Source organism: Microtus ochrogaster, chromosome 10 (genome assembly GCF_000317375.1).
Source record: "Microtus ochrogaster isolate Prairie Vole_2 chromosome 10, MicOch1.0, whole genome shotgun sequence".
In the NCBI taxonomy this organism is placed as follows: domain Eukaryota; kingdom Metazoa; phylum Chordata; class Mammalia; order Rodentia; family Cricetidae; genus Microtus; species Microtus ochrogaster.
In genome coordinates, this window is record NC_022016.1 from 68,088,060 (window position 1) to 68,101,091 (window position 13,032).

Here is a 13,032-nt window from a genome sequence, read left to right on the forward strand (position 1 = left end):
AGGGCTTCCCTTTTCCCTTTATAAGCTGACATTTGACTACCGGGTCACACCAGTCTCCTCTCTGTCTAGAGGCAGTTCTTGTCCCTAGGGACAAATACCCCGTCCCCTCTCTCCTGTTCCCTTTCCCTTCTCCCTCATCTTCTATCTCCTGTTTTTGTCTCTTATTCCCTGCCCTTTTTTTCCCCTGGGGCAAATAAATCTCCTTTGTGCTAAAAACCTACCCAAAACTGGTCCCTTTACTCAAGAAAGCCAGATTTGATACTAGTGACAAGTACAACAAACAAAACATAGCAGCTATTGAAGCTTCATATTTGATGACACTCAGAATCACCAGAGCTATGAAACTTACCATTGCTGGGGATTTGCTGTTGCCAGCCGTCAAAGACATTGTTCAAATAATGATCAGAGATGAATTGGTGGTTCAGGATGTCCCTCTGTATATGTGTTGCTTTTATTAGATAATGACTAAATTAATAAAAGATTAATGTTTGGACCAAAGGCTTAGCAGAGTGAAAGCCAGATGGGAAGTCAGAACAGAGATGAGAAAGTAGGCAGAGTTAAAAGAGATGCCATGCACCTACCAAAGGAGAAAGATGCCCACCAGAATATTATCAGGTAAGCTTCATGGCATTACATAGATTAATAGAAATGGGTTGTTAACCAGGAATACGCCTAAGTTATTGACCAAGCAGTGTTATAATTAACATAGTTTCTGTGTGTTTATTCAGGTCTGAGGGGCTGGGAAAAACAAGCATTCTCCGTTTATAAATTTGTTACCCAACTGAATACATTTTCCTTATCTAAGGATCCTGTCTGGAAAAGAACAGGTAACTTGTCCACTGGATACCAAGTCTGAGCCCTGATCTGATGTCTTACTATCTGTCGCCTATTTCTTTGCTCCTTGTTAGTCATTACTTTGCTTGCTACATTGTTTTTGTTGTTGCTTTTTTGATTTTTGGTTTTTGAGACAGGGCTTCTCTGTGTAGCTCTGGCTGTCCTGGAACTAGACCAGACTGGCCTTGAACTCAGAGATCCATCTGCCTCTGCCTCCTGAGTGTTGGGATTATAGGTGTGCACCACCACTGCCCAGCATCTGCTGATATTCTTCATCAGGTAATCCAGGAAATTAAATATGCTCCACTTCCAATATTTAATGTCCAACTTGATGAAGCTAGATGTTGCAAACTGTTCACAGTTGCTGATTTGCATGAGGCATATAATGATGAATTTCTTCTCTGCAAATCTCTTTTTTTTCTGAGAAAAATTTTATTGGCCTTTTGGGTAAAATTTATTTGCCAGGAAGAATGATCCCATCATACTTCTGCTGGAACCAGCACATAGCTTCCTCTTTGCTGATTCTGTGTTTGGCCCCAATGCAGCCTGTCCTGTGCTTCTTGTCTGCGATGCTGAAACCTGGCCTGCCCAGCACCACATAGAAGTCTAAGCCGTAGATCCCAGTGCTTGGGTCATAATTGATGCCCAGGTCAATGTGTTCTGGAATCCCAAAGCCGAAGTTCTCATCTGAGATGTTGTTTTTCCTCAACTCATCCTCCCGTACCTTCAGGCCTTTCTCCGGAATTTCTTCTGCCTTGGCTCCACGGACAGTGCAGTGAACAGCAATCTTCTCCTTTCTCCTGATGCCGAAAGACCTAACGGTGTACTTAGCTTTGGAAAAGACAGGTGTCTGGCCTGTGAGCTGCTCCAACACCTTGGCTGCCCGGGTCAGTCTGTCTCCGCCCTCCCCAACACAGATACTGAGGCAGAGCTTGCGGATGTGAAGTTCCCGCTTGGGGTTCTCCTTTTCACCTTGATCTTGAGACATGATGGAGGACCGGAAGAGAGAGCAGGACTTCCCTCTGCAAATCTCTTGAAGCAACCACTCCATGTGATGTATTTGACACAGCTGGTTCATTCCTGAAAGAACAAAAGATCTCTGGGGGAAAGGTTTGTGGTGTTTGCACAGAGAATACAGGGCTAGAGGGAATATACCTCAACACAATAAAAGCTATATACAGGAAATGCATAGCCAACATTATCCTAAATGACAAATATCATTCCACTATTTCCACTCCTTTTCTATATGTACTCAAATAACTAGCTGGAGCAATACAGAAAAAAAAACAGAAATTAAAGGAATACAAATAGGGAACAAAGAAGTCAAATTATCCCTATTCTTATGAATAATACTACAGTAGAGATGATGCTATACAATCCCAAAAATTCTAACAGAAAACTTCTAGAAATGATAAATTTAGCAATGTGGCAAGATACAGAATCATTTACACAAATCAATAGATTTTCCATACACAACAACAAACATTCAAAGAAGGGGATCATGGACACATTCCCATTCACAATAGCCTCAAATAAAATATCTAGGAATTAACCTAAGCAAGGAAGTGAAGGACCTCTTCAAAGAAAAGACTTTAAACATTTAAAGAAAGAGATAAAGACACTAGCAAATGGAAAGACATCCCATGGTCATGGATTAATAGAATAGCAAAAAATGATGGTTCTACTAAAGCTATTTCCAGATGCAATGTAATCTCAATCAAAACCCCTATCTCACTCATCACAGAAACATGAAAAAACTATCCTAAAATTCACACGAAACCACAAAAGATCCTGAATAGCCAAAACAATCCTGAACAAAAGAACAGTGCTGGAGAGATTACCATTCCAGATCTTAAGATACATTACTGAGCTACAGTAATAAACAATACGGTATTGGCACAAAAACAGACAAGTAGACCAGTGGACTAAAGACCCGAACATGAGCACTCATAGCTTCAGCCACTTAATATTTAACAAGGACATAAGAAACATTCACTACAGAAAAGCTCATCAGCAAATGATGCTGGGGAAACTGGGTGCCTACATGCAGAAGGATAAAATTAGACCCATATCGATCATCGTGCACAAAAGACTGAAGACTGAAACCGCTAGAGGAAAACTTGGCCAGCGCCCACCATGATATAGGTGTAGGAAAGGATTTCTTGAATAGGACTCATTTGCTCAATAATTAAGGCCAGCAATTGACAAGTCAAGCTCATGAAATAAAAAAACTTCTGCACAGCGAAGGAAATAAAAGCATTTATATTCGAGTGGGGAAGAAAACCAGTGGTGGGAACACGGTAATTATAGGCAAAGATGACTTTTAAAATGATGAAGACGGAGGCATTATGATCTGGGGAAGTAGCAAGGTCCCATCAGAGCTCTTTAATCAGCACACATAAGCTCACGTATTAGTTTCTGTCTATGGTGCTGGTCCTAGGAGAGGATGGTCTGTGTCTAGGAGAGACAAAGCCGTTAACTTGAGTGAAGTTCGGTGAATGCGGGCAAGCTCTAATGAGGAGGGCTGGGGTTGCTTTCAGCCATCCAGCCTGGAAAAGACGTGAATGAATAAATTGGGGTAGAAGCCTAGCTGGGAAGCAGGAATGGTTTGGGTTGTAGTTTGAAAGGCAGCTGAGTGATGAGCTTTGGGTACCAGCCATGTAGTTAACTGTCCCTGACAGTCAAAGAGAAAGGCTCACGGTGAGCAGGCATTCTCGAGAGGCTTCTGCAATTTACAGTTCAAGTCGTGGGACACAGGGAAGGCCCTCTACAGCCGCGGTATCCCGGTTCACTGAGAGGCGGGGATTGTCGTCTTGAATGCTGACTTCATTGGCCTTCCCCACTGACACTGTTCATCGATTGGCTAAGAGGATTTACAATCCCGTAGCTAAAGCCCACAACTTCAATGCCTCACCTCCTTCAGAGGCCTGTTGCTTAGCAACTGGTTTCCTTAGTCGAGCTGAGCCGACACAGCTTTATTTCACCTGCGAGGTAAAAGAGAATTTGCCAGCGCTGCTTCAGGCTTGCCCTTTCCTTTCCGTCTTCACGTGCCCAATACGCGGTCTTCTCTCAAGTGGTTCCCCGAGTTTGTCTTGGGGGGTGGCGGCTGGCAGTGAGACGCCTCAGATAAGGACTCCGGTCCTCCTTCTAGAAGTCCCTACTTGGAAGGGTCAGAGGAGGGAAAGAAAGTCATTGTTAAATCGTAATCTTAGCGGTCATTTAACTGGAGAGCTAGTAACCGTTAACCAGGGGTCAGAGGATGACCTGAGACCCCTGTCAAAGAGCTCGGCCCAGAGTAAACGGGATAGTTCAGGGACAGGTGGCAGTCCCTCCACTGCCTCAGCATGTACTCCAGAGCTCACATCTTGCTGGAAAGAGAGTTCAAGGAGTTACAGAACAAGAGAAATGAGGTAAGTACAGGGCGTGGAGGGTTCTGCTTCATCCCGTGAGGCTGTTTAAGAAGCAGGTTAGTCCGTACTTCCTCTATAAGCCATAATTTAGCTCACCGACTTTCCCACTACAGTATTCCAGAATTATAACTACTGTTTCAAAGTCATGAGGGGTAACAACTGTAAGTACATTGTGAGGGGTGCTTTCTCTAAGCCGAAACCCTGGGCATCAGAGTGTGTCAAGGAGTGACTGACAGATTCGGTCATACTCATTAATATTGTAAACTAAGTAGCCTTTCTTTTTCCTACCCGCAAGCTAGCACTCAGAAAGATTCAGTGTAGATTTGTACCCCAGGATCCACTCCATCACTTTCTGAGCATTTGTTTAGAGATCTGTGTTCCACTGCATACTCCCTAGGACTTTTTTCCTTTACCAACACAAGGCATAGGTGTCTTTGCCTCCTAATATTAATGCAGAAAAAAAAATAAATACCCTTTGCCCCAGTGCCCCCGGTGAAGTTATTGGCGTTCATTTGTGCCATGGGCTTATTTATGGAAAATGAAAAATGAATGAGAGGGAGAAATGGGAAAAGCCTTTTAAAAACAGAAACAACGCCATCCTTAGAAGAGTGTGTGCAGTGGTCCCAGCAATAGCTCTGTTGGTGACGGTTGAGAATACATGTTCCATTTCATGCCCACTATAAACACAATTTTCAAAAACCCTCTGGAGATGCTTCGGATCAACTATATAAACATTACAGATGCATGGACCTCCTGTGGACTAACACTTCTGTTCAGTCCAAACGTTGTTGTTCTCTGGCATAAAAGAATCGAGTGCTGGGTTATAGCAGTGCAGATAATGCAGAAAGACAAATATAGTGTTTGCTTTGATAGTCACCTCATGTACTTATTCACTACGCTGGCTCAGAAAGAATTTGCTGGACTTATTCAAGTATACTCAACATAGCTGGCACGGTTTTCTGTGAAGCACATTCTTGAATCTCCATAGAAACAATACTTATATGTAGGAAAAGTTTGTTTTTATATACAAGAGTAACGTGGGAATTTTTATTTTATTTTCCTAAATCAATTTTATAAAACTTAATATAAAAAACTCACACACCAAAATTAACCAAACCAAAAGTACATACATTCCAATGAACTTCCACACAATTAAAACAGCCATTCAGAAAAGAGGCTGTGGAGCTTCACACTGGATTTTACACTTTCACTATTGAATGTAGTTTAATGCATCTATCTATTACCAAAAGCAAACAAAAAAAATGGCAGAGTTAGAACTAGACAAACAATTAGCTTTTGTTGCATGTTGATTTTGCTCCTTTTGCTTTTTGGGAGACCATCACCCAGCTCCCAAATAAATCATACCAAGTTTTATTATTACTTATAAATGTCTGGCCTTAGCTTGACTTGTTTCCTGCCAGCTTTTCTTACCGTAAATTAACCTGTACACCCTTTTCCTCTGGTCTTTTGTCTTTCTTCCTCCTGTGTATCTCACTCTCCTTCTTACTCCGTGACTGGCTGGGTGATGGCCCCTGACGTCCTCCTCCCCTGTTCTCTCGTGCCTCCTCTCCTCTTTTCTGCTTCTCTTTATTCCCTCTGCTTGCCGGTCCTGCCTGTCCTCGTTTCTGCCTCACTATTAACCACTCAGCTCCTTCTTAGGACCATCAGGTGTTTTAGACAGGCAAAGAATCACAGCTTCACGGAGTTAAACAAGTGTGGCATAAACAAAAGTCACACACCGTAAGATAATATTTCCCAAGAAGCTTTATATTCTTTTTTACGCATAAAACTCCAACTCATAAATTCAATGGACTTGAGTTTAGACTTTCTAGTGAAAATGACCCTACATCCTACCTTCCATATGGCATCCATCATCTTCAGGAACTTTCAGGAAACACATGCTTTCCAATCCCCAACCATTTCCTCCTTTTCCCATTGGGATCTTAAATGGCCACGCCCTCCACATATGCAGTCCTTATTTCCCGGTCCCACTAGTGATTTCTACTCTTAGCAATTGGTTTTTAATTTACTATTATTTCAAGTGTTTCCTGGCATCTACCTTAAGACAAGCAATACCTCCTCCCCACAACAACAAATAGACTCTAAGAAAAAAGTCAAAAGGTTGAAATTCATTGAACTGCAGAATCTGATTTTCAAAGATACAAAGACTATTTTAGTCTGTTTTCTTTCTTTCTTTCTTTCTTTCTTTCTTTCTTTCTTTCTTTCTTTCTTTTTTAATGACAGGGCATCATTGCTTTTCCTACAAGAGAAGACATGATGAGCTGGGAAGCTCAGATTGAAGGGCTTCAGAATTCCATCTGGGAAGGTTCGTGTTTCCAAATTCAGTGTCTCCAGAGGGGGTGGGTGAGTGGGGAGGACTGAGGACAGCTCCATGGCCTCACTCTCAGTCCCTCGTGTTACCGTATTGTTTTTCTTCTACAAAAAAATTATGTATTTATTATTTTTATGTAATAGAATTTGTGATTTGTCTGCATGTATGTCTATGTGAATGTATTGGATCCCCTGAAACTGGAGTTACAGGCTTTTTTTAGCTGCCATGAGAGTGCTGGGAATTGAACCTGGGTCCTCTGGAAGCGCAGCCAGTGCTCTTAGCCACTGAGCAATCTCTCCAGTCCCATGTTACTGTATTTTTAAGAAGCAAACACAATAAAGTATATTTATCAAGAATATTTGCCAATAGTCTCCGTGAGGTCAGAGAATACCTATCAAAATTCCTGTTGACTTCAGCATTCCACAGTTATTTCTTGGTTTTCCCTTTGTAATTTTCCCCTAAATTTCCAGAAGTCAAGTCCTCAAGGAAACTGGTCCACTATAAACTTTAATAATTCTGAGTTATTTCAGTTATTTATTTAAAAGAGATTCTTTGGGTGAAATGGGTAAGACAAACATATAAAGCAACAACGACAGTAAAATATACTATATACTATATATACACTGCATATATATATATACATATATATGTGTTTGTATGTATGTATGTATGTAGTATATAAATATCCTCTTCACTGCTAGGGATCTTGGAGAGAATGTCAAGGAGGGGAGGTGGATTAGCAATTCCATGCGCAGGAGTCAGGAAGGCTTTCTAAGGAAGCAACATTTGAGTTGACACATGAGTACAAGCCAAGCTCTAAAGGAAAAGGACATTCATGTTGCAGGCAGGAAAGGTTGCTGCAGTTTCTGGGAAGAAGGAGATCAGCCAATGAGAGGAGGCAGTGTGCCGGGGATGGAGGAAGGGAGTGTTCAATCAGGCTATAGCTAACCATAACACGTTAATGGCATCATTATTTCTATATTACAGGATTTCTTTTCCACTTGACAATAGATTTTACACCAGAGTACAACCTTGTTCCTCCAGCTGTGAAATTTCTAACAATTCCTTTCCATCCAAATGGTAAGAACTAAGTGAGACTCTTAATATTGTATTATTATGACTTTGTCTATGCGATTCTTTTTAGTGGGGGATAGTGTTTAATAGCCCTGGTCCCCTTTAGCAATTTACAGTTAAAGTAAGAATACTCATTGGAGAAACTTTAAAAGGCAGAAAAATTGGCAATGTCTTTGAATCCGAATAGTTAGTAAAACAACATTTTTGATATTTTACCATATCTCCTCATTTTCCTGTGTACAGTTTTCTGCATAGTTGAGTTGTTACATAGAGTTTTGAATTTGGCCTTAGTTTAGATAGTGTGTCATTTTTCTGCATTTTAAAACTTCTTCTTTTTAATTATGTGTGTGTGTGTGAAAGGGTGGTGTTTGTGCGCATAAGTGTGGTGCCAGTGGAGGAGAGAAGAGGGTTTTGGGTCCCCTGGAGATAGCAGTTATGAGCCATCCAGCGTGAGTGTTGAGAACCAAACTCAGCAAGTCTCTCGAGCCATCTCCCCAGCACCTTTCCTGCATTTTCATACATCTGTCAAAGATCATTTTAAATGGCTGGATAGTCCACATGTTCATGCATCATTTATTATTTTAGTTGAATTTTATAAAAATAATACTCCAGACAACTTAATATTTGGGATAGAAATATGTTAGATTGTTCTGCTGAGTTCTCCATAAAGGGATTGCCTAAAGCTTTAAATTTTCTTTAGTTGGGTTCTAAGATAGAAGACAGCGTAGAGTAACTGTTTATGGGCTTGTACAGGGGCCTTTCCGTGATACTAATGTAAACATATAAACATTTACAAACCTCTATAGCTATGCACATTATAAACAAGCTAAAAAAAATAACAAAACTGTATTCTGAAGGCTCAGGGACCATTCATGGTACAGGACAGAATATCTATACCACATAAAGAACCCTTGTAAACTAGCAGAAAGCTGTGTGAAACCCATGAACAAACACTGGATAGACAGAACACAAAAAAACAATCTCATTGTGAAGAAAATAGATAAAAATTAAAACACAACATATTGTGATTCGTCACCTCTGCTTACAGATCATTAAAAGACATTAAAATTCAATTCTAGTGGGCTTGGGCAGACATTAGTCCCTGCCATAAGGGCGATCTTTTAGGGAAGTGACTTGAGACTTTCTCATCACATATAAAATCCACATATCCTACGGGCCAAAATCCCAGGTTTATAGACTATCCTGTTAGATATAGTAGCACAAAAGTATGCTCTATTGAAGGATAATCATTCACAGTAGATTTAACCATGGCCTTGCGGCAGCCTCTCCCATACATTTCAAATCATCTCTGGATTACTTAACAATGAAAACGCCATGTGCATGGCTGTGCTTCTGTATTGTTTCATAAATAATAACAAGAAAAATGTCCACACAAGTTAAATATGAATGCTAATTTTTCTGACTATTTCTGATACTCAGTTGAATCTATGGATTCAAAACCAATGCCTACAGGGATCTCACTATAATGACAATATCCGTTGACATAGGAATCCTTTTTTTTTTTTAACCACAGGAAGTTTTTAAGTAAAACTCTAAGACTACATCTTTCCTCTATATAGAAAAGGAAGACTATGAAAGCTGGATTTTCTTGGTCACTGCAGTGTCCCTAGAATCATCATTGTTTGGCACATAGCAGGTGCTTACATATCTTTTTAATAAGCATATCTCAAGGGCCAGTAAAGCGATCCAGCAGGGAAGGGCACTTGCTGAGCAACCTGACAAGCCCCAGAACCCACATGGTGGAAGGAGAGAGCCAACTCCCACAGGTTGTCCTCTGACCTCTAGACATATGCTGAAGTTCATGAGCATATGCACACACACACACGCACACATGCACACGCACACGCATGCACACACATACACACACAAATAAATGAATGCAAGTACATTTTAATAAATAAATGCAGCTAGAAACAGGTTGCAATTTATTTTAAATGAAAAAGAACACCTTGAAAATAAAATATCAAAGTACCCTCTCTTATAATAAACACATGAGCTCTTCAAGGTATACAGATGGACGTCTGTAGATCAATGTGGCATAAGAGTGGAATTGATAGGCAGGGAACATTCAGGTTTTACCTCACACTTTCTTGTTTACCCTTTTTCTCCGTAGTCCACTATTATCTTTGTAATTAAAATCTACTTTTGAAATTGGGCAAATGGCTTGTGCAAGCATAAGGGGCTGACTTCAAATCCCGAGCAGGCATATAGAAACCCAGCCATGACCACCCACACCTATAACGCCAGCCCTGCGGATGGAAGGGCTGTGAGCAAGGGGATTGCTGGGGCTTGCTGACCACAAACCTACACCGGTTTCAATGAGAGACCCTCTCTCAAAGAAGTAAGATGAAGACCAATAGAGCAGAGTACCTGACCTCCTCCTCTGACTTCTAGGTATTACAGGCATGCACACCCACACGCACATGTACATGTCAATCACACACATACACACTCACACATGAGTCTCAAAAAAAATCCTGTATTTGAAATGTATAATATCAAATTACTGCACCAGGAGCCTCTAATCAGCTAAAGCTGGTGGGCGCGGGAGAGCCGCGCAGTGATTATCATTATATGAAACAGGAAGAAAGGAAGAAGAGTAGGTCAATTATTTATAAACTATGATGCTTTATAAGTTTTGAATACTAAAACTAATACGCTGTCTTAATACAGTAGACCCACATACCGGTCGGCCCAGTATACACTTTTTGGACAACCAGAACAGCTGGAACACAAATTACACAATACTCAGCATCTTACATGCTATACAGGTAAGAATACAGTTACTATAATGCACGCGCTCTCTCTCTCTCTCTTCTCTGAGATGGGGCCTCACTACGTAGCCCCAGGTTGACCTCGAATGCATGATTCTCCCGCCTCCATCTCCTGGGGACCAGAATTATGAGCATGTACCACCATGCCTAACTTAATGCTTTAACACATTGAATTCTCCCACTTCATTTTCACACAAGGGTTAACGTGTACACAGCATATTTAAATGCTTAAAGGATCTGAGCGAGCTGGCTAGTGTCAATCAAAACTTCTTCATTGGGAACTGAGGAGTGGATCTTTAGCTGCAGACTTATTTTGAAATTGATAGTTAAAGCCCTTTGCGTTTTATAAAAGAAGGAACCATTGAGATGTTGTGAATTATAGACATACATCCGGGCTTTATTTCAGCTCCTAACAGTGAACATGTCTCTGGATGTTTCTAATTCCTGGACCTCACCTGTCTCGGAGAGGTGAGTCACTGGCTACACCTTAGAATATTCAGCTTTCTTCTGCGTTCCAGACAATGTCACAATGCCAGCTGCTTCTCTCTCTCTCTCTCTCTCTCTCTCTCTCTCTCTCTCTCTCTCTCTCTCTCTCTGTGTGTGTGTGTGTGTGTGTGTTCATATCAAACCTGTTAAATAATGAAACCAAAGATACTCCCTCCTCAGGTCAATGTCTGGTTTTCAAATGCCACATTCACTGTTGGGCTCATGCCCTTAAATGCATAAGTCTCCATCTTATGTCCTTTTCGCTTTCTTTTTCTCTTTCTTTCTTTCTTCTTTTTTTTTTCCCTTAAATTGACATGGGTGTCGGATCCTGTTATGGCGGTTGGACGCTTAAAAGAAATCCCACACTAGCTCAGAATCAAGAAATAGTCATTTATTAAGAGGTAAACTCACAAATTAGAATCCTCCGCTTTACCGGTTGAATCACATGATCCAAAAGAGCAGCCGGCAGGAACAGAGCCAGGGGAACAAGTGAAAAGGGGCGCATGCATACATGCATGCACGCTCGGCTTCCCCATAAATAGTATAAGAGGCCACGCCCCAGTAGGCGGGTAAATACAAGCTGTAATACTTCCTACAGCAGGATACCCTGGAACTATAATTACAAACAGTTTTGGGCTGCCATGTGGGTGCTGGGAATTGAACTTGGGTCCTCTGGAACTGCAGTCAGGGCTCTTAACCACCGAGCCATCTCTCCAGTCCCATATCCTCCTTTTTCATTTAATGCTAAAATTAATTATTACAGTAGCGTTGCTTTGACTGTTTAGAGAAGCTGAACAATACCCCCCCAGGAATCTGTTTGTCATCAAGAATATTGGTGATAAATTATTAAAGTTTGACCATCTGGAACACCTAGAGTATAATTTTTAAGATAATTCTGTGTTTTTTTCCACCAGAATTATGATGTAATTCCTATTTTCTATTCCTGAAAATAAAAGTTAATATTGTGGTGAATCATCTTAGCAGACCGAGTAAAGTGTTGACCTGTAACAAGATTCAGTTCACTCATTCTGTAAACATGTACTGAACATCTGCCCATGTGAGCGTGTCTTCTGTTCGTTCACTCATTCATTCTGTTAACATGTACTGAACATCTGCCCGTGTGAGCGTGTCTTCTGTTCATTCATTCATTCTGTTAACATGTACTGAACATCTGCCCATGTGAGCATGTCTTCTGATAGAGACATGGAGCTGGAGAGACGGCACAATGTTTAAGAGCACTTGCTGCTCCTGCAGAGGACCCAGGTTAGATTCCCACCACCCACATGGTGACTCATAGCTGTCTGAAACTCCAGTTCCAAGAGATCCAGCACCCTCTTCTGGCCTCTGCAGACCCCTAGGTATACATGTGGTGCACAGACATACACATAATATATAACGTATACAAGTTCAGATACATATCTAGGAAAACTGTAACTCCGATGCTATATATATTTCCTTCCCATCCTTACTTCTAAGTTTCTGTTAGAATCATCCATTGCCTCCTACGTTCTCCTCTGCCCCAGAGCAGAGGACCTGCTTTTTGCTCTTAGGTTCACACTCAGCTTTGGGATCCTACTTCTGTTTGTATCCCCATGCTTTTCTACACTCACATTGCTTGATGTACCTCTGACCCAAAAGAACTCACAGAGATGGAAACTCTAACAGCTTAGACCCAACCAAAGCTTGAACCTCTAGTAACGCTTGGCCGGCTCTCCAGCAGATGGCCACCCACCTCCATCCCTGCTCTCCAGACTGCCCATCAACCAAGGGGCTAGTCACACCCCAGTGAGGTCACGCACCCCCCCACACACGTCTTTTCTGATTCCTTTTCCAAGGGCAGAATGTATGGCATTGGTCTGGAGGGCACTGGCTTTGCCAGGTACCCGATTGTATTTAGATTTCTGTCCGATGCTATGGCACTTCAATGCACATACTGTTTCTCAAACTGTTTTCCATTGGACCAGCCTGTAGCCTGATTGAAATGTGCCAAGGAGCTGAATTCTCACTTACTCTTTAGTAATTTCATTTAAACCACTACCTTTTACCAATGTTTACTAGTAACGGACAATACAAACACAAATCGCAATGCTTACTTTCTTTT

General features: G+C 41.3%; 2 protein-coding genes across 2 annotated transcripts in view; one reads left to right on the forward strand and one right to left on the reverse strand.

Moving 5' to 3' along the window:
* Window positions 1-1,288: 1,288 nt before the first annotated feature.
* LOC101991179 (60S ribosomal protein L11-like) lies at window positions 1,289-1,822 on the reverse strand. Its single transcript, XM_005353460.2, has one exon. It carries the CDS (start codon window positions 1,820-1,822, stop codon window positions 1,289-1,291), a length of 534 nt encoding a protein of 177 aa, XP_005353517.1.
* A 1,665-nt stretch (window positions 1,823-3,487) lies between these two features.
* Ube2u (ubiquitin conjugating enzyme E2 U) overlaps window positions 3,488-13,032 on the forward strand; it is a 111,974-nt gene continuing 102,429 nt past the window's right edge. Inside the window, exons 1-4 of the mRNA XM_013348489.1 lie at window positions 3,488-4,244; window positions 6,489-6,570; window positions 7,564-7,656; window positions 10,345-10,442. Of these exons, the coding sequence (XP_013203943.1) occupies window positions 4,179-4,244; window positions 6,489-6,570; window positions 7,564-7,656; window positions 10,345-10,442 (339 nt within the window). The 5' untranslated portion in view covers window positions 3,488-4,178. The remainder of the gene's footprint in view (window positions 4,245-6,488; window positions 6,571-7,563; window positions 7,657-10,344; window positions 10,443-13,032) is intronic.

Bases quoted from the DNA above. Each gene is read 5' to 3' on its own strand.
- LOC101991179 (XM_005353460.2), bottom strand. From the start codon at position 1,822: ATGTCTCAAGATCAAGGTGAAAAGGAGAACCCCAAGCGGGAACTTCAC.